The sequence below is a fragment of the Nerophis ophidion genome, linkage group LG16 (assembly GCF_033978795.1).
Source record: "Nerophis ophidion isolate RoL-2023_Sa linkage group LG16, RoL_Noph_v1.0, whole genome shotgun sequence".
Classification (NCBI taxonomy): Eukaryota; Metazoa; Chordata; class Actinopteri; order Syngnathiformes; family Syngnathidae; genus Nerophis; species Nerophis ophidion.
The window spans coordinates 454,571-480,577 of record NC_084626.1 but is presented as its reverse complement, the minus strand read 5'-3'; the positions used below and the strand labels follow the sequence as shown (position 1 = coordinate 480,577).

The 26,007-nt window shown below is 40.3% G+C and overlaps 1 protein-coding gene across 1 annotated transcript in view; it reads right to left on the bottom strand.

The window, feature by feature from the left end:
* The window catches only part of slc2a9l2 (solute carrier family 2 member 9, like 2), a 104,207-nt gene that overhangs the window by 60,738 nt on the left and 17,462 nt on the right, over window positions 1-26,007 (bottom strand). The window contains exons 4-5 of the mRNA XM_061875647.1: window positions 9,701-9,825; window positions 4,421-4,566 (exon numbers count right to left, since the gene is read on the bottom strand). Coding sequence (XP_061731631.1) covers window positions 4,421-4,566; window positions 9,701-9,825 — 271 coding nt within the window. The remainder of the gene's footprint in view (window positions 1-4,420; window positions 4,567-9,700; window positions 9,826-26,007) is intronic.

Sequence of the window (26,007 nt, the reverse complement as noted above, 5' to 3'; positions counted from 1 at the left end):
TGTGTATCTCTAGGAAGAAGTCCTAACATTTAGTAGAGGGGTGGCGTGTATCTCTAGGAAAAAGTCCTAACATTTAGTAGAGGGGTGGCGTGGATCTCTAGGAAGAAGTCCTAACATTTAGTAGAGGGGTGGTGTGGATCTCTAGGAAGAAGTCCTAATATTTAGTAGAGGGGTGGCGTGGATCTCTAGGAAGAAGTCCTAACATTTAGTAGAGGGGTGGCGTGGATCTCTAGGAAGAAGTCCTAACATTTAGTAGAGGGGTGGCGTGTATCTCTAGGAAGAAGTCCTAACATTTAGTAGAGGGGTGGCGTGTATCTCTAGGAAGAAGTCCTAACATTTAGTAGAGGGGTGGCGTGGATCTCTAGGAAGAAGTCCTAACATTTAGTAGAGGGGTGGTGTGTATCTCTAGGAAGAAGTCCTAACATTTAGTAGAGGGGTGGTGTGTATCTCTAGGAAGAAGTCCTAACATTTAGTAGAGGGGTGGTGTGGATCTCTAGGAAGAAGTCCTAATATTTAGTAGAGGGGTGGCGTGGATCTCTAGGAAGAAGTCCTAATATTTAGTAGAGGGGTGGCGTGGATCTCTAGGAAGAAGTCCTAACATTTAGTAGAGGGGTGGCGTGTATCTCTAGGAAGAAGTCCTAACATTTAGTAGAGGGGTGGCGTGTATCTCTAGGAAGAAGTCCTAACATTTAGTAGAGGGGTGGCGTGTATCTCTAGGAAGAAGTCCTAACATTTAGTAGAGGGGTGGCGTGGATCTCTAGGAAGAAGTCCTAACATTTAGTAGAGGGGTGGCGTGTATCTCTAGGAAGAAGTCCTAACATTTAGTAGAGGGGTGGCGTGGATCTCTAGGAAGAAGTCCTAACATTTTGGTGAGGATGAAGCTATTCTTCCCATCTGAGGCAGCAATCCAAGTGTCCGCTTCCCCTTTTTCCAGGTTTGTTAGCAGGCCAGCCTGAAACAGGAAGTGCTATACAGTATTGGTAAAACAACGCACCTACAGGAGGTGGTGTGGTGAGGTGAGGGCCGCCTGCTCACAAGGTTGAAGCCCAGGGGCAATCCACCCCATCAGGGGCCCCCACCCCATCAGGGGCCCCCACCCCATCAGGGGCCCCCACCCTATCAGGGGCCCCCACCCCATCAGGGGCCCCCACCCTATCAGGGGCCCCCACCCCATCAGGAGCCCCCGACTGCACTGATTGGTGTTGACAGCTCCTCCTTAAAATCCTGTTTTTATCACCTTCGTCTTTTAGTAAAGGTTAAGCTGTTTTTCTCTTTGAACCTTTTTGAAGAAGTGGTGCATGCTTTTATTTGAAGTGGCCTGGACTACTGCAATGCACTTTATGCTGGCATTAGCCTCAAAGCTCTCTCCCGGTTGCAGTTAGTCCAGAAGGCGGCAGCAGGACTTTGAACAGGGGCCAGGAAACGCCAGCATAGAACCCCAAATCTTCAGAGTTTGCACTGGCTCCCTGTTCATTTTAGAATGGATTTTAAAACATTGCTGTTTGTTTTTAAATCTTTACATGGACTGGCACCTCAATATATCTCCGACCTCATCCAAACTTACACTCCTGCGCGCGCTCTGAGGTCCGAGAGCCAGTTCCAGCTCCTGGTGCCCAAGACCAGACTTAAGACCAGGGGAGACAGGACCTTCTCTGTGGTCGGCCCTAAGTTCTGGAACACTCTGCCCCTCCATGTTCAAACTGCTTCCACAGTGGACTCTTTTAAGTCTCGTCTTAAGAGCCACTTTTATTCTTTGGCTTTTAACACTACGTGAGTTGTGTGGTCCTCTGTTGTCCTCTGTCTTTTTTATACACTTTGATTTTACTCTTTTAATTTATTTTACCCTTTAAAATAGTTTTTAATCATATTTGTTTTTATATTGTTTTTATTGGTTTCATATTTATTTATTTTTTGTTTTTATTCAGTCATTGGTGGACCATAATATATTTATATATACTTTTTTTAAATTGTATTTTATTTTTATTTTTACAATTGTTTTTAACATGGCTGTGCAGCACTTTGGAAACGTTGTTGTTTAAATGTGCTATATAAATAGAGTGGATTGGATTGGATTTATTCCTTCAATAAAATGTTGAACATACTAGACAACTTGTCTTTTAGTAGGAAGTAAACAAACAAAGACTCCTAATTAGTCTGCTCACCTATGCAGTAATATCCATCCATCCATCCATTTTCTACTGCTTGTCCCTTTCGGAGTCTTGGGGGGATGCTGGAGCCTACCTTAGCTGCATTTGGGCAGAAGGCGGGGTATACCCTGAACAAGTCACTACCTCATCACAGGGCCAACACAGATAGACAGACAACATTCACACACTAGGGACCATTTAGTGTTGCCAATCAACCTATCCCCAGGTGTATGTCTTTGGAGGTGGGAGGGGCCTATCCCCAGGTGCATGTCTTTGGAGGTGGGAGGGGCCTATCCCCAGGTGCATGTCTTTGGAGGTGGGAGGGGCCTATCCCCAGGTGTATGTCTTTGGAGGTGGGAGGGGCCTATCCCCAGGTGCATGTCTTTGGAGGTGGGAGGGGCCTATCCCCAGGTGTATGTCTTTGGAGGTGGGAGGGGCCTATCCCCAGGTGCATGTCTTTGGAGGTGGGAGGGGCCTATCCCCAGGTGCATGTCTTTGGAGGTGGGAGGGGCCTATCCCCAGGTGTATGTCTTTGGAGGTGGGAGGGGCCTATCCCCAGGTGCATGTCTTTGGAGGTGGGAGGGGCCTATCCCCAGGTGTATGTCTTTGGAGGTGGGAGGGGCCTATCCCCAGGTGCATGTCTTTGGAGGTGGGAGGGGCCTATCCCCAGGTGCATGTCTTTGGAGGTGGGAGGGGCCTATCCCCAGGTGTATGTCTTTGGAGGTGGGAGGGGCCTATCCCCAGGTGCATGTCTTTGGAGGTGGGAGGGGCCTATCCCCAGGTGTATGTCTTTGGAGGTGGGAGGGGCCTATCCCCAGGTGCATGTCTTTGGAGGTGGGAGGGGCCTATCCCCAGGTGCATGTCTTTGGAGGTGGGAGGGGCCTATCCCCAGGTGCATGTCTTTAAGGTGGGAGGAAGCTGGAGTAGAACCCACACAGTCACGGGGAGGACATGCAAACGCCACACAGAAAGATCTCGAGCCCGGGATTGAACCCAGGACTACTCAGGACCTTCGTATTGTGAGGCAGACACACTAACCCCTCTTCCACCGTGCAGTATGAGGTGTGTAGTAACATATTGTGTCATTTATCTACCTATTAAGTTGTTTACATTATTAAGGACAAGCGGTAGAAAATAAATTATTAATCTTAAATGTAATATTCACTTATTCTTCTCTTCTTTGATACTTGGCATTAGTTTTGGATGATACCACACATTTAGGTATGGATCATGTCGATACCAAGTAGTTACAGGATCATCCAAAGCCACACAATAAAAGTTGTCTTCCAAAGCCACACAATAAAAGTTGTTTTCCAAAGCCACACAATAAAAGTTGTTTTCCAAAGCCACACAATAAAAGTTGTCTTCCAAAGCCACACAATAAAAGTTGTCTTCCAAAGCCACACAATAAAAGTTGTTTTCCAAAGCCACACAATAAAAGTTGTCTTCCAAAGCCACACAATAAAAGTTGTTTTCCAAAGCCACACAATAAAAGTTGTTTTCCAAAGCCACACAATAAAAGTTGTCTTCCAAAGCCACACAATAAAAGTTGTCTTCCAAAGCCACACAATAAAAGTTGTTTTCCAAAGCCACACAATAAAAGTTGTCTTCCAAAGCCACACAATAAAAGTTGTTTTCCAAAGCCACACAATAAAAGTTGTTTTCCAAAGCCACACAATAAAAGTTGTCTTCCAAAGCCACACAATAAAAGTTGTCTTCCAAAGCCACACAATAAAAGTTGTCTTCCAAAGCCACACAATAAAAGTTGTTTTCCAAAGCCACACAATAAAAGTTGTCTTCCAAAGCCACACAATAATAGTTGTTTTCCAAAGCCACACAATAAAAGTTGTTTTCCAAAGCCACACAATAAAAGTTGTCTTCCAAAGCCACACAATAAAAGTTGTTTTCCAAAGCCACACAATAAAAGTTGTTTTCCAAAGCCACACAATAAAAGTTGTTTTCCAAAGCCACACAATAAAAGTTGTTTTCCAAAGCTACACAATAAAAGTTGTCTTCCAAAGCCACACAATAAAAGTTGTCTTCCAAAGCCACACAATAAAAGTTGTTTTCCAAAGCCACACAATAAAAGTTGTTTTCCAAAGCCACACAATAAAAGTTGTTTTCCAAAGCCACACAATAAAAGTTGTTTTCCAAAGCCACACAATAAAAGTTGTCTTCCAAAGCCACACAATAAAAGTTGTCTTCCAAAGCCACACAATAAAAGTTGTTAGAGTACATCAGAGTGTTAGAAAGGTGTCCAACTTGCAACGTACCTGTCCCAAGAGCTCAGGTAGGCCCAACAACTGACCAGTAAAGACTCCCAGACAGATCAGGATGGCGTTGAACTGGCCAATGAAGCCCCGGATGTAGACCGGGGAGATCTCTCCAAGGTACATGGGCAGGACACTGAGAGCTATACCTATCAGAAAAGAAAGAGATGATTTAGCTAGGAAGAGAAAGGTACATTCCTTGTGATACATGCACCTCATGAGAGCTATACCTATCAGAAAAGAAAGAGATGAGTTAGCTAGGAAGAGAAAGGTACATTCCTTGTGATACATGCACCTCATGAGAGCTATACCTATCAGAAAAGAAAGAGATGAGTTAGCTAGGAAGAGAAAGGTACATTCCTTGTGATACATGCACCTCATGAGAGCTATACCTATCAGAAAAGAAAGAGATGAGTTAGCTAGGAAGAGAAAGGTACATTCCTTGTGATACATGCACCTCATGAGAGCTATACCTATCAGAAAAGAAAGAGATGAGTTAGCTAGGAAGAGAAAGGTACATTCCTTGTGATACATGCACCTCAAGCAGCACCGCCTGAGGGGTCCAAGGTCACGGACATTCAATGCTGCTTTTCAGCCTTGCCGCTTATGAGCTAACATTTGCAAAAAAGAAGAAAGTGTGTCAGTGTGAAGATGAAATATCTTGTCTTTGACGTCTATTCAATAGAATATAAGTTGAAAAGAGTTTGTTGTGTTCTCTTTTTATGTAGCATTTACACAAGGTGACAACTTCACTGCTTTTGTCTTTTGTATTTGAATGGAAAAGATGTTTCTCCAGGTTCCTTGGCTGATTAGGTGAAGAGATATTTGTCAAGTGAGCACTGGGAACTTTACTAATGACCAACAGATGCTAGTCTGTCAACCCTTGCACCAATTTCTTCTGAATCTTAAATCCTGGCAGTGAAAAGGATAATTTTAAAGATGGAATGACTTGTTCCTTATCTCCTTTTTGACATTTCCAAAAAGCTTCATGAAAAAGTGATGAGACAAACAGCTTGTGGAGGTTCTGTGACTAAAGTCAACTACTCTCAGACACGTCGTGGATCACTTCTCAGCACTCATTGAAATAACTGACACTACAACTCATTGCACACTAAGCACAGTGTTTATGTATGTGACAAAAGCTTTCAATACAATTATTGACAAAATCTTTCAAAATGGCTTTAAACTGGTCCTGAAAGGAGAAGTGATCGGTGAAGAATGTCTCGATGTGGGTTCTGGTGCACCGCAGGGGTCAACCCCAGATCCTAAATTGTTCAGGCAAGGTACACGCTGTATCTGGCAGGTCAAAGAAGACTTCATTTCATTCATAGGCGCCATTCTTTGTGATCAAAGGACACTGTACAAAAGGAGCAATGTGCAAATGTGAGCTAAAACAAATGTCGCAACATGAGCGTCGCAGCGATTGTCGGAATATTTGTTGAAAATCAATTAGGGTTTTGAGTTAAGAATCGCAATTGTTCTTTTTTTTTTTTTTTGGATACGGGAAGAACAATTATTTTGCCCTGTTAAAGAATAAATAAATGAATAAAAAATACTATTATTGCAAAGTTGTGGTATTTTATTGTTGCATGCAAGCTACTGACTACAAGTATTGATATTTATCACATATCAATATCTCCTGTAATTCATTTCATGGCTTGCTATGTTTTTAAATCAGCTCCACATTGTCATGTCTGGGGATCGTGTTTTGTTTTCTTGTGTTTTGTTACTGCAAGACTCCTTTACTTCCTGTTTTTTCACTCCCTTGTTTTGTTGCTGGTTTCACCTGACTTATTTGGACTCACACACCTGTTTTCAACCATGAAGAGACTATTTAAGCCTGTCATCTTCTGTTGGTGGTCCTGGTGTCATTACTCCTGCTCACTTCATGTCATAGATAGTCCTGACATCCAACAACATTTTCATGTCATAGATAGTCCTGACATCCAATAACATTTTCATGTCATAGATAGTCCTGACATCCAAAAACATTTTCATGTCATAGATAGTCCTGACATCCAATAACATTTTCATGTCATAGATAGTCCTGACATCCAAAAACATTTTCATGTCGTAGATAGTCCTGACATCCAATAACATTTTCATGTCATAGATAGTCCTGACATCCAATAACATTTTCATGTCGTAGATAGTCCTGACATCCAATAACATTTTCATGTCATAGATAGTCCTGACATCCAATAACATTTTCATGTCATAGATAGTCCTGACATCCAATAACATTTTCATGTCATAGATAGTCCTGACATCCAATAACATTTTCATGTCGTAGATAGTCCTGACATCCAATAACATTTTCATGTCATAGATAGTCCTGACATCCAATAACATTTTCATGTCATAGATAGTCCTGACATCCAATAACATTTTCATGTCATAGATAGTCCTGACATCCAATAACATTTTCATGTCATAGATAGTCCTGACATCCAATAACATTTTCATGTCATAGATAGTCCTGACATCCAATAACATTTTCATGTCGTAGATAGTCCTGACATCCAATAACATTTTCATGTCATAGATAGTCCTGACATCCAATAACATTTTCATGTCATAGATAGTCCTGACATCCAATAACATTTTCATGTCATAGATAGTCCTGACATCCAATAACATTTTCATGTCATAGATAGTCCTGACATCCAATAACATTTTCATGTCATAGATAGTCCTGACATCCAATAACATTTTCATGTCGTAGATAGTCCTGACATCCAATAACATTTTCATGTCATAGATAGTCCTGACATCCAATAACATTTTCATGTCGTAGATAGTCCTGACATCCAATAACATTTTCATGTCATAGATAGTCCTGACATCCAATAACATTTTCATGTCATAGATAGTCCTGACATCCAATAACATTTTCATGTCGTAGATAGTCCTGACATCCAATAACATTTTCATGTCGTAGATAGTCCTGACATCCAATAACATTTTCATGTCATAGATAGTCCTGACATGCAACAACATTTTCATGTCATAGATAGTCCTGACATCCAATAACATTTTCATGTCATAGATAGTCCTGACATGCAACAACATTTTCACGTCATAGATAGTCCTGACATCCAACAACATTTTCATGTCATAGATAGTCCTGACATCCAATAACATTTTCATGTCATAGATAGTCCTGACATGCAACAACATTTTCATGTCATAGATAGTCCTGACATGCAACAACATTTTCATGTCATAGATAGTCCTGACATGCAACAACATTTTCATGTCATAGATAGTCCTGACATGCAACAACAGGTGGAGCCCTAACTTGCCGGTGATATCAGTACATGGTCGATACTACAGCAGGTTAGGTTGCATTTTTGCTTCATGCCTGTGAGAATTCTGCATGCGACTGAAGCATTAAGGAGTGGGACTATCAAAGTCTAGCTGCAGTGTGCTTAAACAACCACCAGGTAGCATCTGTGAGCAGATAGTACTGTATCATCTCTTTCCCCTTGGAATGTATTAGTTGTTATCAGGTGGGCGTGGCTTCTTCCAGTCCAGCCCTCCTCTACCTACTGGACAGTGATTAGTAGAGGTTTAAAATCTTTTTATTTTCAAATAAATCGCAATTCTGAAGTGTAACAAATCTTAATCATTTAAAAAAATATATATATATACATTTTTTTTTCCCCCCTAAAATCTGTCCTGTCGAGCCACTTAAGAAAATATTTGGGTCAAATGTTATCAGCCAAAAGCAGTTTTCTTAAAAGTAATAAAGAAATGCATCAGAAGTGTGTGTTTATTTCATGGAAGAATGTAGCTCATAAAAGTCATTTCTTTTGAAAGGAGGATGGATTGTGAGTGAAAAGAATGAAAAAGTATCGTGTGGCCCTCAAACATTCCCAGCCATAGTCATTAGCTAGATATTGTTTTCTTAAAGACACATTTTACTTGTTTTTGTTCATCTTTACAAATTTAGGGAATAATTACTTGGACACAAAATCATTTGAGGGCAAAAATGATTTCAAAGACCAAGAGATAGTAAGTTCTTGATTTATTCAGCTTATTGTGTATTATTCATTTTGTCATTAAAAACAAATGTAATGTAGTTTAAATGTTGTGGGGTTTGTTTTTAAATAAACTGTCAACAATGACACATGTACAGTTAATAGAGGCAGCTGAAAAAAAAATAGCCCAAATCAGAGAAATATTGTTGAAATCAGACTTTGAAAGACTAATCCATGCTTTTGTCTCCAGTAGGCCAGACTACTGTAACGGCCTTCTTACTGGACTCTCTAGACCAGCTGTGAAGCAGCTGCAGTACATCCAGGATGCTGCTGCTCGAGTCCTGACGAGAAGCAGGCAATATTAGTCCGGTGCTTAAGTCACTGCACTGACTTCCTGTTGCTCAGAGGATGGACTTTAAACAGTCTTTTCATGGTCTTGTTCCAAAGTACATCTCTGACATGCTAGAACCATCTGGAGCTCTGAGAAGCTCAGGAAGTGGAACCTGCTGGTGCCTAGAGTCACAAGCAACCAAAGCACGGTTGGGAGAGGGGCTGTGCCAGCAACCTCAGGGTTCCTGGTTCAATCCCCACCTTCTACCATCCTGGTCACGTCCGTTGTGTCCTTCAGCAAGATACTTCACCCTTGCTCCTGATGGGTGGTGGTTAGGGCCTTGCATGGCAGCTCCCTCCATCAGTGTGTGAATGTGTGTGTGTGAATGGGTGAATGTGGAGATAGTGTCAAAGCGCTTGGAGTTCCTTAAAAAAGTAAAAAAGCGCAATACAAGTACAACCATTTAGCATTTAGCATTTAGCATTTAGCATGGTGAAACTGCCTTTCCGCTGTTCGCTCCAAAAATCTGGACTAATCTTCCAGAGGATGTGAGACAGGCCTCGATGTTCAAATCCCACTTGGACTGTGCATATGACTTTTGATCTACAATCTTTGATTGATTCTCATGTTACTCAAGTCGGATTTTATGATTTTATTTGCGATTTTAATTTGAAATATTTTTATTTTTGCCTTTCAAATTTTCTGTAAAGCACTTTGAATTGCTTTGTGTTTGAATCGTGTTCTGTAAATAAACTTGCCTTGCCAGCTCACTCCTGGATGATGGGAATCAGCAGCATAAATAAAGTACGATCTAATCTAATAAATCCCTGGTCTAAACACATTGAGACTAAATAAACTACTGGTCTGATTTGTACACCATATCATTGATCCCTAGATCTACACCAGGAAGTACTTCTGGATGTGTTATCAGAGGAGAATGGGCTTCCCAAACGCCAGAACAAGTCTTACCAGAGTCCACTCCGATAATGAAGCGGCCAATGATGAGCATTTCAAAAGAGCGGGCCAGCTCTCCCAGGGACAGAAGCAGTGCAGCCAGCACGGCGAAGACATTGTTCACCATGAGGGTTCCTTTTCTAATTGGAAGAAAGAAAGCGGTTAGTTTGAACAAAAAGTAGACATGGAAAGGACAACTTCCTGTAAGCAAGCAGACATGTCTCCGATTATATCTCAACTGTGCCAAATTAATATATTTTATTATAACCACTTAAAGGGAAATATTGCCTGTTGTTTACAAGCGTTACAAAAGACATGACAACGGATGGATTTTTTTTTAATGCATTCTAAATTATAAATAAATGCAATCAAAAGTCTGCTTATAATGGTGTCCAATGAGAGTCGCTCTCTGACTATGAAGCCCTCGAAAAAAACATCCAAACACTTCCAGTAAGGTTTTTAATACATGATGTAAGTATATATGTAGTATCTAGTAACATTCATAATAACATGTAATATATACATGATGTAAGTATATATGTCATGTAGTAACATTCATAATAACATGTAATATATACATGATGTAAGTATATATGTCATGTAGTAACATTCATAATAACATGTAATATATACATGATGTAAGTATATATGTCATGTAGTAACATTCATAATAACATGTGATATATACATGATGTAAGTATATATGTCATGTAGTAACATTCATAATAACATGTAATATATACATGATGTAAGTATATATGTAGTATCTAGTAACATTCATAATAACATGTAATATATACATGATGTAAGTATATATGTAGTATCTAGTAACATTCATAATAACATGTAATATATACATGATGTAAGTATATATGTAGTATTTAGTAACATTCATAATAACATGTAATATATACATGATGTAAGTATATATGTCATGTAGTAACATTCATAATAACATGTAATATATACATGATGTAAGTATATATGTCATGTAGTAACATTCATAATAACATGTGATATATACATGATGTAAGTATATATGTCATGTAGTAACATTCATAATAACATGTAATATATACATGATGTAAGTATATATGTAGTATCTAGTAACATTCATAATAACATGTAATATATACATGATGTAAGTATATATGTAGTATCTAGTAACATTCATAATAACATGTAATATATACATGATGTAAGTATATATGTAGTATTTAGTAACATTCATAATAACATGTAATATATACATGATGTAAGTATATATGTCATGTAGTAACATTCATAATAACATGTAATATATACATGATGTAAGTATATATGTCATGTAGTAACATTCATAATAACATGTAATATATACATGATGTAAGTATATATGTAGTATCTAGTAACATTCATAATAACATGTAATATATACATGATGTAAGTATATATGTCATGTAGTAACATTCATAATAACATGTAATATATACATGATGTAAGTATATATGTAGTATTTAGTAACATTCATAATAACATGTAATATATACATGATGTAAGTATATATGTCATGTAGTAACATTCATGATAACATGTAATATATACATGATGTAAGTACATATGTAGTATCTAGTAACATTCATAATAACATGTAATATATACATGATGTAAGTATATATGTCATGTAGTAACATTCATAATAACATGTAATATATACATGATGTAAGTATATATGTCATGTAGTAACATTCATAATAACATGTAATATATACATGATGTAAGTATATATGTAGTATCTAGTAACATTCATAATAACATGTAATATATACATGATGTAAGTATATATGTAGTATCTAGTAACATTCATAATAACATGTAATATATACATGATGTAAGTATATATGTCATGTAGTAACATTCATAATAACATGTAATATATACATGATGTAAGTATATATGTCATGTAGTAACATTCATAATAACATGTAATATATACATGATGTAAGTACATATGTAGTATCTAGTAACATTCATAATAACATGTAATATATACATGATGTAAGTATATATGTCATGTAGTAACATTCATAATAACATGTAATATATACATGATGTAAGTATATATGTCATGTAGTAACATTCATAATAACATGTAATATATACATGATGTAAGTATATATGTCATGTAGTAACATTCATAATAACATGTAATATATACATGATGTAAGTATATATGTAGTATCTAGTAACATTCATAATAACATGTAATATATACATGATGTAAGTATATATGTCATGTAGTAACATTCATAATAACATGTAATATATACATGATGTAAGTATATATGTAGTATCTAGTAACATTCATAATAACATGTAATATATACATGATGTAAGTATATATGTCATGTAGTAACATTCATAATAACATGTAATATATACATGATGTAAGTATATATGTCATGTAGTAACATTCATAATAACATGTAATATATACATGATGTAAGTACATATGTAGTATCTAGTAACATTCATAATAACATGTAATATATACATGATGTAAGTATATATGTCATGTAGTAACATTCATAATAACATGTAATATATACATGATGTAAGTATATATGTCATGTAGTAACATTCATAATAACATGTAATATATACATGATGTAAGTATATATGTAGTATCTAGTAACATTCATAATAACATGTAATATATACATGATGTAAGTATATATGTCATGTAGTAACATTCATAATAACATGTAATATATACATGATGTAAGTATATATGTCATGTAGTAACATTCATAATAACATGTAATATATACATGATGTAAGTACATATGTAGTATCTAGTAACATTCATAATAACATGTAATATATACATGATGTAAGTATATATGTCATGTAGTAACATTCATAATAACATGTAATATATACATGATGTAAGTATATATGTCATGTAGTAACATTCATAATAACATGTAATATATACATGATGTAAGTATATATGTCATGTAGTAACATTCATAATAACATGTAATATATACATGATGTAAGTATATATGTAGTATCTAGTAACATTCATAATAACATGTAATAAATACATGATGTAAGTATATATGTCATGTAGTAACATTCATAATAACATGTAATATATACATGATGTAAGTATATATGTAGTATCTAGTAACATTCATAATAACATGTGATATATACATGATGTAAGTATATATGTCATGTAGTAACATTCATAATAACATGTAATATATACATGATGTAAGTATATATGTAGTATCTAGTAACATTCATAATAACATGTAATATATACATGATGTAAGTATATATGTCATGTAGTAACATTCATAATAACATGTAATATATACATGATGTAAGTATATATGTCATGTAGTAACATTCATAATAACATGTAATATATACATGATGTAAGTACATATGTAGTATCTAGTAACATTCATAATAACATGTAATATATACATGATGTAAGTATATATGTCATGTAGTAACATTCATAATAACATGTAATATATACATGATGTAAGTATATATGTCATGTAGTAACATTCATAATAACATGTAATATATACATGATGTAAGTATATATGTAGTATCTAGTAACATTCATAATAACATGTAATATATACATGATGTAAGTATATATGTCATGTAGTAACATTCATAATAACATGTAATATATACATGATGTAAGTATATATGTCATGTAGTAACATTCATAATAACATGTAATATATACATGATGTAAGTACATATGTAGTATCTAGTAACATTCATAATAACATGTAATATATACATGATGTAAGTATATATGTCATGTAGTAACATTCATAATAACATGTAATGTATACATGATGTAAGTATATATGTCATGTAGTAACATTCATAATAACATGTAATATATACATGATGTAAGTATATATGTCATGTAGTAACATTCATAATAACATGTAATATATACATGATGTAAGTATATATGTAGTATCTAGTAACATTCATAACAACATGTAATATATACATGATGTAAGTATATATGTCATGTAGTAACATTCATAATAACATGTAATATATACATGATGTAAGTATATATGTAGTATCTAGTAACATTCATAATAACATGTGATATATACATGATGTAAGTATATATGTCATGTAGTAACATTCATAATAACATGTAATATATACATGATGTAAGTATATATGTCATGTAGTAACATTCATAATAACATGTAATATATACATGATGTAAGTATATATGTCATGTAGTAACATTCATAATAACATGTAATATATACATGATGTAAGCATATATGTAGTATCTAGTAACATTCATAATAACATGTAATATATACATGATGTAAGTATATATGTACTATCTAGTAACATTCATAATAACATGTAATATATACATGATGTAAGTATATATGTCATGTAGTAACATTCATAATAACATGTAATATATACATGATGTAAGTATATATGTAGTATCTAGTAACATTCATAATAACATGTAATATATACATGATGTAAGTATATATGTCATGTAGTAACATTCATAATAACATGTAATATATACATGATGTAAGTATATATGTAGTATCTAGTAACATTCATAATAACATGTAATATATACATGATGTAAGTATATATGTCATGTAGTAACATTCATAATAACATGTAATATATACATGATGTAAGTATATATGTCATGTAGTAACATTCATAATAACATGTAATATATACATGATGTAAGTATATATGTAGTATCTAGTAACATTCATAATAACATGTAATATATACATGATGTAAGTATATATGTCATGTAGTAACATTCATAATAACATGTAATATATACATGATGTAAGTATATATGTAGTATCTAGTAACATTCATAATAACATGTAATATATACATGATGTAAGTATATATGTCATGTAGTAACATTCATAATAACATGTAATATATACATGATGTAAGTATATATGTAGTATCTAGTAACATTCATAATAACATGTAATATATACATGATGTAAGTATATATGTAGTATCTAGTAACATCCATAATAACATGTAATATATACATGATGTAAGTATATATGTAGTATCTAGTAACATCCATAATAACATGTATTTGTATGTATTTTGATCCTTTTGATCATTCATTTAAAGAAACACATCACAACGTTCACTTTTTTTCCAACATCACTGATTATTACTCATTGCAGACTTCATGATGAGACACCACTTACTGTACAAGGTCTGCTGTCATTAGGATACCGACTGCTAAGAAGTTTAAATGTTCCCTTTTAGATGAAAAATGACTCATAATCCTCAAAGAAAAGGGGAATGGAACCACGCATCTTTTTGTGTCCTTCTCGCCATTTGCGGCCCTACATTGGTTGTCAGAGTCTACCAACTTGTCTGATTACATCCTCATCCTTCAACTATCCAGGTCAGATGCATGATTCATGATCTACAATAAAGTTTGATGAGCAAAGGAAGCAAGGAAGTGCCTAACTACTCGAGGCTGTAGACAGTGGCACTAACGCTTGTGATCACTAAGCAGTCTGTGTCAGCACGTATACGAACAATATCAATAATACTTGCTTAATAATCTAGTCATGTAAATTAAGTATTGGATGCTTTTTTATTGGGTTTTAGTGGAGGAATAGAGGAGCTCCCATTGACTACCCTGTAAGCGGACCTTTATTTACGAGTTAGAATGCATTAAAATACATTTGTAGTTATGGCTTTCATCATGACTGTGAAGGATTGGCAAAATGGTAAAAAAGTGGGGTGTGCCATAGCTCTGAGTCACTATAATTAATGCTGGCAGAAATAGTCAACAAATGTACTGTAATCACCTTCAAGACAATTGTCTGGTCTCTACTTCCAGCGGCCCCCAGCTCACCTGAGTTGGAGAGCCCTGACTTCTATCATTGGCTGGAAACCACTAAACATGCAGATGAAAAAACTCAAACAAATATGGAACTCAACTATTTGTCTCACCTTTGCTCAAAAGGTCCACCTGAGTTCTACCGAGTGGCGTTTTATTTATTAAGTCAACAGAGACTTTGGTGAACAAAGCTTGGAGGGGAACTGAACCTTTTCTCTCAATTTTGCATTTCATCATTTTGCGTCCTTATGAGACACAAGACCACATGTTTGTCTCCTATGCCAGGTGGCTAACAGTGAGACCACCCTACTGCTCCCATCAAGCCTCCAAAGACCACCAACAATATAAGACAAGACCACATGTGTGTCTTTGGTGTCAGGTGGCTAACAATGCAGCCAGTGAGACCACCCTACTGCTCCCATCAAGCCTCCAAAGACCACCAACAATATAAGACAAGACCACATGTGTGTCTTTGGTGTCAGGTGGCTAACAATGCAGCCAGTGAGACCACCCTACTGCTCCCATCAAGCCTCCAAAGACCACCAACAATATAAGACAAGACCACATGTGTGTCTTTGGTGTCAGGTGGCTAACAATGCAGCGAGTGAGACCACCCTACTGCTCCCATCAAGCCTCCAAAGACCACCAACAATATAAGACAAGACCACATGTGTGTCTTTGGTGCCAGGTGGCTAACAATGCAGTAAGTGAGACCACCCTACTGCTCCCATCAAGCCTCCAAAGACCACCAACAATATAAGACAAGACCACATGTGTGTCTTTGGCGCCAGGTGGCTAACAATGCAGCGAGTGAGACCACCCTACTGCTCCCATCAAGCCTCCAAAGACCACCAACAATATAAGACAAGACCACATGTTTGTCTTTGATGCCAGGTGGCTAACAATGCAGCCAGTGAGACCACCCTACTGCTCCCATCAAGCCTCCAAAGACCACCAACAATATAAGACAAGACCACATGTTTGTCTTTGATGCCAGGTGGCTAACATTGCAGCGAGTGAGACCACCCTACTGCTCCCATCAAGCCTCCAAAGACCACCAACAATATAAGACAAGACCACATGTGTGTCTTTGGTGCCAGGTGGCTAACAATGCAGCCAGTGAGACCACCCTACTGCTCCCATCAAGCCTCCAAAGACCACCAACAATATAAGACAAGACCACATGTGTGTCTTTGGCGCCAGGTGGCTAACAATGCAGCGAGTGAGACCACCCTACTGCTCCCATCAAGCCTCCAAAGACCACCAACAATATAAGACAAGACCACATGTGTGTCTTTGGTGCCAGGTGGCTAACAATGCAGCGAGTGAGACCACCCTACTGCTCCCATCAAGCCTCCAAAGACCACCAACAATATAAGACAAGACCACATGTGTGTCTTTGGTGCCAGGTGGCTAACAATGCAGCGAGTGAGACCACCCTACTGCTCCCATCAAGCCTCCAAAGACCACCAACAATATAAGACAAGACCACATGTGTGTCTTTGGTGTCAGGTGGCTAACAATGCAGCGAGTGAGACCACCCTACTGCTCCCATCAAGCCTCCAAAGACCACCAACAATATAAGACAAGACCACATGTGTGTCTTTGGTGCCAGGTGGCTAACAATGCAGCCAGTGAGACCACCCTACTGCTCCCATCAAGCCTCCAAAGACCACCAACAATATAAGACAAGACCACATGTGTGTCTTTGGCGCCAGGTGGCTAACAATGCAGCGAGTGAGACCACCCTACTGCTCCCATCAAGCCTCCAAAGACCACCAACAATATAAGACAAGACCACATGTTTGTCTTTGATGCCAGGTGGCTAACAATGCAGCCAGTGAGACCACCCTACTGCTCCCATCAAGCCTCCAAAGACCACCAACAATATAAGACAAGACCACATGTGTGTCTTTGGCGCCTGGTGGCTAACAATGCAGCGAGTGAGACCACCCTACTGCTCCCATCAAGCCTCCAAAGACCACCAACAATATAAGACAAGACCACATGTGTGTCTTTGGTGCCAGGTGGCTAACAATGCAGCCAGTGAGACCACCCTACTGCTCCCATCAAGCCTCCAAAGACCACCAACAATATAAGACAAGACCACATGTGTGTCTTTGGCGCCAGGTGGCTAACAATGCAGCGAGTGAGACCACCCTACTGCTCCCATCAAGCCTCCAAAGACCACCAACAATATAAGACAAGACCACATGTGTGTCTTTGGTGCCAGGTGGCTAACAATGCAGCGAGTGAGACCACCCTACTGCTCCCATCAAGCCTCCAAAGACCACCAACAATATGACATATATACTTACATCATGTATATATTACATGTTATTATGAATGTTACTAGATACTACATATATACTTACATCATGTATATATTACATGTTATTATGAATGTTACTAGATACTACATATATACTTACATCATGTATATATTACATGTTATTATGAATGTTACTACATGACATATATACTTACATCATGTATATATTACATGTTATTATGAATGTTACTAGATACTACATATATACTTACATCATGTACATAAAAGGTAGGAGGGTGGATATTTTAAGAGCGCTTCACAGGCGGAATAGTATTGTTTAGGGTTTATTTACAAGTTAGAATGCATAGAGCAGAAAAAGATGAGTGTTTGTCTCACATAATGGTTGTGAGTGAAAGACAACATTTCCAAACAAAGTGCAGTTGCCCTTCAAAAGAATGTTACTGCTGCTCTGATGTGGAACCTTCTTACTACTCTGATGTGTGACCTTCTTACTACTCTGATGTGGGACCTTCTTACTACTCTGATGTGGGACCTTCTTACTACTCTGATGTGTGACCTTCTTACTACTCTGATGTGTGACCTTCTTACTACTCTGATGTGTGACCTTCTTACTACTCTGATGTGTGACCTTCTTACTACTCTGGTGTGTGACCTTCTTACTACTCTGATGTGGGACCTTCTTACTACTCTGATGTGTGACCTTCTTACTACTCTGATGTGTGACCTTCTTACTACTCTGATGTGTGACCTTCTTACTACTCTGATGTGTGACCTTCTTACTACTCTGATGTGTGACCTTCTTACTACTCTGATGTGTGACCTTCTTACTACTCTGATGTGTGACCTTCTTACTACTCTGATGTGTGACCTTCTTACTACTCTGATGTGTGACCTTCTTACTACTCTGATGTGTGACCTTCTTACTACTCTGATGTGTGACCTTCTTACTACTCTGATGTGTGACCTTCTTACTACTCTGGTGTGGGACCTTCTTACTACTCTGATGTGTGACCTTCTTACTACTCTGATGTGGGACCTTCTTACTACTCTGATGTGGGACCTTCTTACTACTCTGATGTGTGACCTTCTTACTACTCTGATGTGTGACCTTCTTACTACTCTGATGTGTGACCTTCTTACTACTCTGATGTGTGACCTTCTTACTACTCTGATGTGTGACCTTCTTACTACTCTGATGTGTGACCTTCTTACTACTCTGGTGTGGGACCTTCTTACTACTCTGATGTGTGACCTTCTTACTACTCTGATGTGGGACCTTCTTACTACTCTGATGTGGGACCTTCTTACTACTCTGATGTGGGACCTTCTTACTACTCTGATGTGTGACCTTCTTACTACTCTGATGTGTGACCTTCTTACTACTCTGATGTGTGACCTTCTTACTACTCTGATGTGTGACCTTCTTACTACTCTGATGTGTGACCTTCTTACTACTCTGATGTGGGACCTTCTTACTACTCTGATGTGTGACCTTCTTACTACTCTGATGTGTGACCTTCTTACTACTCTGATGTGTGACCTTCTTACTACTCTGGTGTGGGACCTTCTTACTTGCACTGATATCTCGATAAGAAGCGCTGACAGAGCAACTTACACAGCAATTATGAGCGAGGAGAAGTTGGATTTATTTGGATGAAAATACAAATACCGAGCAGACCCAGCAGGGGGTTCTTCATTCCAACATTCCCTCATTATCATGTTGGACCGTTTCTTTAAGATCTTGATCAAATATTCTGTTGAATAATTCAAGAACCAGAGGATATATGAAAAGAAATGACCACATGGGAACTTTTAATGAGCCAGTCCCTTTATATTTGACATATATTATACGTTGAACTCTGACCTATGAACTTGAGCCTTTCTGAGACGATCTGAAGAAAAGCAGCAGCTGGTTGAGCGATGTTTAAGGGGAATGAATAATGCATTTTAAATGGAATATTTGAGGCTGAGTCAGGATGGATCACTGGAAATCCAAGATGGATATTATGGGGAACTTTGTAAACCTCTTCAAAGTGACATCCTCATGGCTGCTTCTTTTCAACATCATACGAGAGCAGTGAGGTCATTTGGTCCCTGCAGGAGTCCACTACGTACTGTACTTAGGTCATTTGGTCCCTGCAGGAGTCCACTACGTACTGTACTTAGGTCATCTGGTCCCTGCAGGAGTCCACTACGTACTGTACTTAGGTCATTTGGTCCCTGCAGGAGTCCACTACGTACTGTACTTAGGTCATCTGGTCCCTGCAGGAGTCCACTACGTACTGTACTTAGGTCATTTGGTCCCTGCAGGAGTCCACTACGTACTGTACTTAGGTCATCTGGTCCCTGCAGGAGTCCACTACGTACTGTACTTAGGTCATTTGGTCCCTGCAGGAGTCCACTACGTACTGTACTTAGGTCATTTGGTCCCTGCAGGAGTCCACTACGTACTGTACTTAGGTCATTTGGTCCCTGCAGGAGTCCACTACGTACTGTACTTAGGTCATTTGGTCCCTGCAGGAGTCCACTACGTACTGTACTTAGGTCATTTGGTCCCTGCAGGAGTCCACTACGTACTGTACTTAGGTCATTTGGTCCCTGCAGGAGTCCACTACGTACTGTACTTAGGTCATTTGGTCCCTGCAGGAGTCCACTACGTACTGTACTTAGGTCATTTGGTCCCTGCAGGAGTCCACTACGTACTGTACTTAGGTCATTTGGTCCCTGCAGGAGTCCACTACGTACTGTACTTAGGTCATCTGGTCCCTGCAGGAGTCCACTACGTACTGTACTTAGGTCATTTGGTCCCTGCAGGAGTCCACTACGTACTGTACTTAGGTCATTTGGTCCCTGCAGGAGTCCACTACGTACTGTACTTAGGTCATTTGGTCCCTGCAGGAGTCCACTACGTACTGTACTTAGGTCATTTGGTCCCTGCAGGAGTCCACTACGTACTGTACTTAGGTCATTTGGTCCCTGCAGGAGTCCACTACGTACTGTACTTAGGTCATTTGGTCCCTGCAGGAGTCCACTACGTACTGTACTTAGGTCATCTGGTCCCTGCAGGAGTCCACTACGTACTGTACTTAGGTCATTTGGTCCCTGCAGGAGTCCACTACGTACTGTACTTAGGTCATTTGGTCCCTGCAGGAGTCCACTACGTACTGTACTTAGGTCATTTGGTCCCTGCAGGAGTCCACTACGTACTGTACTTACAATCAGAAGGTGAAAAGCACTCATTATGGGAAGGACTCAAATCAATTTTTGTCCTTAAAAATGCTTTTTTTTTCTGAGTTGGAGGGATTCCACAATGTATCTTAAAGCGGTTCTACTATGCAAAATCCACTTTTCCTCCCTGTTCGTTTTGTGTACCGTATTTTTTGGACCATAAGGCGCACCAGATTAAAAGGCGCACTGCTGGTGAGCGGGTCTAGTCAGGTCCATTTTCAGACAAAGGCACACCACATTATAAGGTGCATTAAATGAGTCATATAATTATTATGATTATTTTCTGAATGTAAAAGACTTCCTTGTGGTCTACATAACATGTCATGGTGCTTCTTTGCTCAAAATGTTGCATAGATGATGTTTTATACATCATCTTCAAGTCACTTTCTGACAGTCTCTTCAGGATGCACCCTTCTGTGGGCGCTCTTATGTATGTGCCTCCACTTGGACAGCGTCTTCTCCTTGTTGTAGCGGTGTAGCGTGCAAGGACGGGAGTGGAAGAAGTGTCAAAAGATGGCGCTAACTGTTTTAATGACATTCACACTTTACTTCCATCAATAACGGAGCAGCATCTCCTCATCCGTGGCTCACTAGTGCAACAACAACACCCGAAATGTGTCTCGTGACCGGAAATCTCTAATAAGTAAAGTTCCTTGGGTGAATAATGTAAAGTCACTACACCGGTATGTTTTAATGCTTTCATGGTGAGTTTACTGACAGATATAAGTAAGAACTTTACACTACTTTATATTAGAAATGGAAACAGTGGAGGATGAATGTCACATAACAAGAAGATAGAGAATAAGAAGAAGCTTATCCACTACGGCATAGGCACAGACTACAGAGGAGGACATACGCAAATGTTCAGGATATAAAACAAATACACATCAGCAGGTACCAGATAGTAAGAAAAATTGTTTTTGCATAATGTTGTGGAACAAAATACCAGATAATATGTCTGCTAATGTGTGCCATTGTGTGGTCCTTATACACACACCGTAGTAATACTTGTATGTCCGACTACCGTCGCCGTAATGGGCCAACAATCCATCAAGCGGTGTGGCCTCAAAGTCGTACTAAAACATTTTGACAGTTTTTTGAGTGCTGTGTGTAATGTTCTTTAGTTTCAATGGAACATTGTTTACTGGTGTCATATTGCAGTCTACACGTATCTCTTATGTGTGACTGCCATCTAATGGTCACACTTATCCTTTCACCATGTACCAAATAAAATATCTTCGACCAGAATTATTCCATACATTAGGCCAGTGGTTCTCAAATGGGGGTACGCGTGCCCCTGGGGGTACTTGAAGGTATGCCAAGGGGTATGTGAGAGTTTTTTTTAAATATTCTAAAAATAGCAACAGTTCAAAAATCCTTTATAAATATATTTATTGAATAACACAACAAAAAAATACAACAATGCAATATTCAGTGTTGACAGCTAGATTTTTTTGTGGACATGTTCCATAAATATTGATGTTAAAGATTTCTTTTTTTGTGAAGAAATGTTTATAAGTAAGTTGATGAATCCAGATGGATCTCTATTACAATCCCCAAAGAGGGCACTTTAAGTTGATGATTACTTCTATGTGGAGAAATCTGCATTTACCATTCAATCACTTGCTTATTTTTCAACAAGTTTTTAGTTATTTTTATATCTTTTTTTCCAAATAGTTGAAGAAAGACCACTACAAATGAGCAATATTTTGCATCCATCCATCCATCCATCCATCATCTTCCGCTTATCCGAGGTCGGGTCGCGGGGGCAGCAGCCTAAGCAGGGAAGCCCAGACTTCCCTATCTCCAGCCACTTCGTCTAGCTCTTCCCGGGGGATCCCGAGGCGTTCCCAGGCCAGCCGGGAGACATAGTCTTTCCAACGGTTCCTGGGTCTTCCCCGTGGCCTCCTACCAGCTGGACGTGCCCTAAACACATCCCTAGGGAGGCGTTCGGGTGGCATCCTGACCAGATGCCCGAACCACCTCATCTGGCTCCTCTCGATGTGGAGGAGCAGCGGCTTTACGTTGAGCTCCTCCCGGATGGCAGAGCTTCTCACCCTATCTCTAAGGGAGAGACCCGCCACACGGCGGAGGAAACTCATTTCGGCCGCTTGTACCCGTGATCTTATCCTTTCGGTCATGACCCAAAGCTCATGACCATAGGTGAGGATGGGAACGTAGATCGACCGGTAAATTGAGAGCTTTGCCTTCCGGCTCAGCTCCTTCTTCACCACAACGGATCGATACAACGTCCGCATTACTGAAGACGCCGCACCGATCCGCCTGTCGATCTCACGATCCACTCTTCCCCCACTCGTGAACAAGACTCCTAGGTACTTGAACTCCTCCACTTGGGGCAGGGTCTCCTCCCCAACCCGGAGATGGCACTCCACCCTTTTCCGGGCGAGAACCATGGACTCGGACTTGGAGGTGCTGATTCTCATTCCAGTCGCTTCACACTCGGCTGCGAACCGATCCAGTGAGAGCTGAAGATCCCGGCCAGATGAAGCCATCAGGACCACATCATCTGCAAAAAGCAGAGACCTAATCCCGTGGCCACCAAACCGGAACCCCTCAACGCCTTGACTGCGCCTAGAAATTCTGTCCATAAAAGTTATGAACAGAATCGGTGACAAAGGACAGCCTTGGCGGAGTCCAACCTTCACTGGAAACGTGTCCGACTTACTGCCGGCAATGCGGACCAAGCTCTGACACTGATCATACAGGGAGTGGACCGCCACAATAAGACAGTCCGATACCCCATACTCTCTGAGCACTCCCCACAGGACTTCCCGAGGGACACGGTCCAATGCCTTCTCCAAGTCCACAAAGCACATGTAGACTGGTTGGGCAAACTCCCATGCACCCTCAAGAACCCTGCCGAGAGTATAGAGCTGGTCCACAGTTCCACGACCAGGACGAAAACCACACTGTTCCTCCTGAATCCGAGGTTCGACTATCCGGCGAAGCCTCCTCTCCAGTACACCTGAATAAACCTTACCGGGAAGGCTGAGGAGTGTGATCCCACGATAGTTGGAACACACCCTCCGGTCCCCCTTCTTAAAGAGAGGGACCACCACCCCGGTCTGCCAATCCAGAGGTACCGCCCCCGATGTCCACGCGATGCTGCAGAGTCTTGTCAACCAAGACAGCCCCACAGCATCCAGAGCCTTAAGAAACTCCGGGCGGATCTCATCCACCCCCGGGGCCTTGCCGCCGAGGAGCTTTTTAACTACCTCAGCGACCTCAGCCCCAGAAATAGGAGAGTCCACTACAGATTCCCCAGGCACCGCTTCCTCAAAGAAAGACGTGTTGGTGGGATTGAGGAGGTCTTCGAAGTATTCCCTCCACCGATCCACAACATCCGCAGTCGAAGTCAGCAGAACACCATCCGCACAATACACGGTGTTGATAGTGCACTGCTACCCCTTCCTGAGGCGCCGTATGGTGGTCCAGAATCGCTTCGAAGCCGTCCGGAAGTCGTTTTCCATGGCTTCCCCGAACTCTTCCCATGTCCGAGTTTTTGCCTCCGCGACCGCTAAAGCTGCACACCGCTTGGCCCGTCGGTACCCGTCCACTGCCTCCGGAGTCCTATGAGCCAAAAGAACCCGATAGGACTCCTTCTTCAGCTTGACGGCATCCCTCACTGCTGGTGTCCACCAACGGGTTCTGGGATTACCGCCACGACAGGCACCAACAACCTTGCGGCCACAGCTCCAATCAGCCGCCTCGACAATAGAGGTTCGGAACATGGTCCACTCGGACTCAATGTCCCGCACCTCCCTCGTGACATGTTCAAAGTTCTCCCGGAGGTGTGAATTGAAACTCTCTCTGACAGGAGACTCTGCCAGACGTTCCCAGCAGACCCTCACAATGCGCTTGGGCCTGCCAGGTCTGTCCGGCATCCTCCCCCACCATCGCAGCCAACTCACCACCAGGTGGTGATCGGTAGAAAGCTCCGCCCCTCTCTTCACCCGAGTGTCCAAAACATAAGGCCGCAAATCCGATGACACAACTACAAAGTCGATCATGGAGCTGCGGCCTAGGGTGTCCTGGTGCCAAGTGCACATATGGACACCCTTATGTTTGAACATGGTGTTTGTTATCGACAAACTGTGACGAGCACAAAAGTCCAATAACAAAACACCACTCGGGTTTAGATCCGGGCGACCATTCTTCCCAATCACGCCTCTCCAGGTTTCACTGTCGTTGCCAACGTGAGCATTGAAGTCTCCCAGTAGGACAAGGGAATCACCCGGAGGAGCACTTTCCAGTACTCCCTCGAGTGTACCCAAAAATGGTGGGTACTCTGAACTGCTGTTTGCTGCGTAAGCACAAACAACAGTCAGGATCCGTCCCCCCACCCGAAGGCGAAGGGAAGCTACCCTCTCGTCCACTGGGTTGAACTCAAACGTACAGGCTTTGAGCCGGGGGGCAACGAGAATTGCCACCCCAGCCCGTCGCCTCTCACTGCCGGCAACGACAAAGTGGAAGAGGGTCCAGTCCCTCTCGAGAGAACTGGTTCCAGAGCCCTTGCTGTGCGTCGAGGTGAGTCCGACTATATCCAGCCGGAACTTCTCGACTTCGCGCACTAGCTCAGGCTCCTTCCCCCCCAGTGAGGTGACGTTCCACGTCCCAAGAGCTAGCTTCTGTAGCCGAGGATCGGACCGCCAAGTGCCCTGCCTTCGGCTGCCGCCCAGCTCACAATGCACCCGACCTCTATGGCCCCTCCTATGAGTGGTGAGCCCATTGGAGGGATGACCCACGTTGCCTCTTCGGGCTGTGCCCGGCCGGGCCCCATGGGAACAGGCCCGACCACCAGGCGCTCGCCATCGTGCCCCAACTCCGGGCCTGGCTCCAGAGCGGGGCCCCGGTGACCCACGTCCG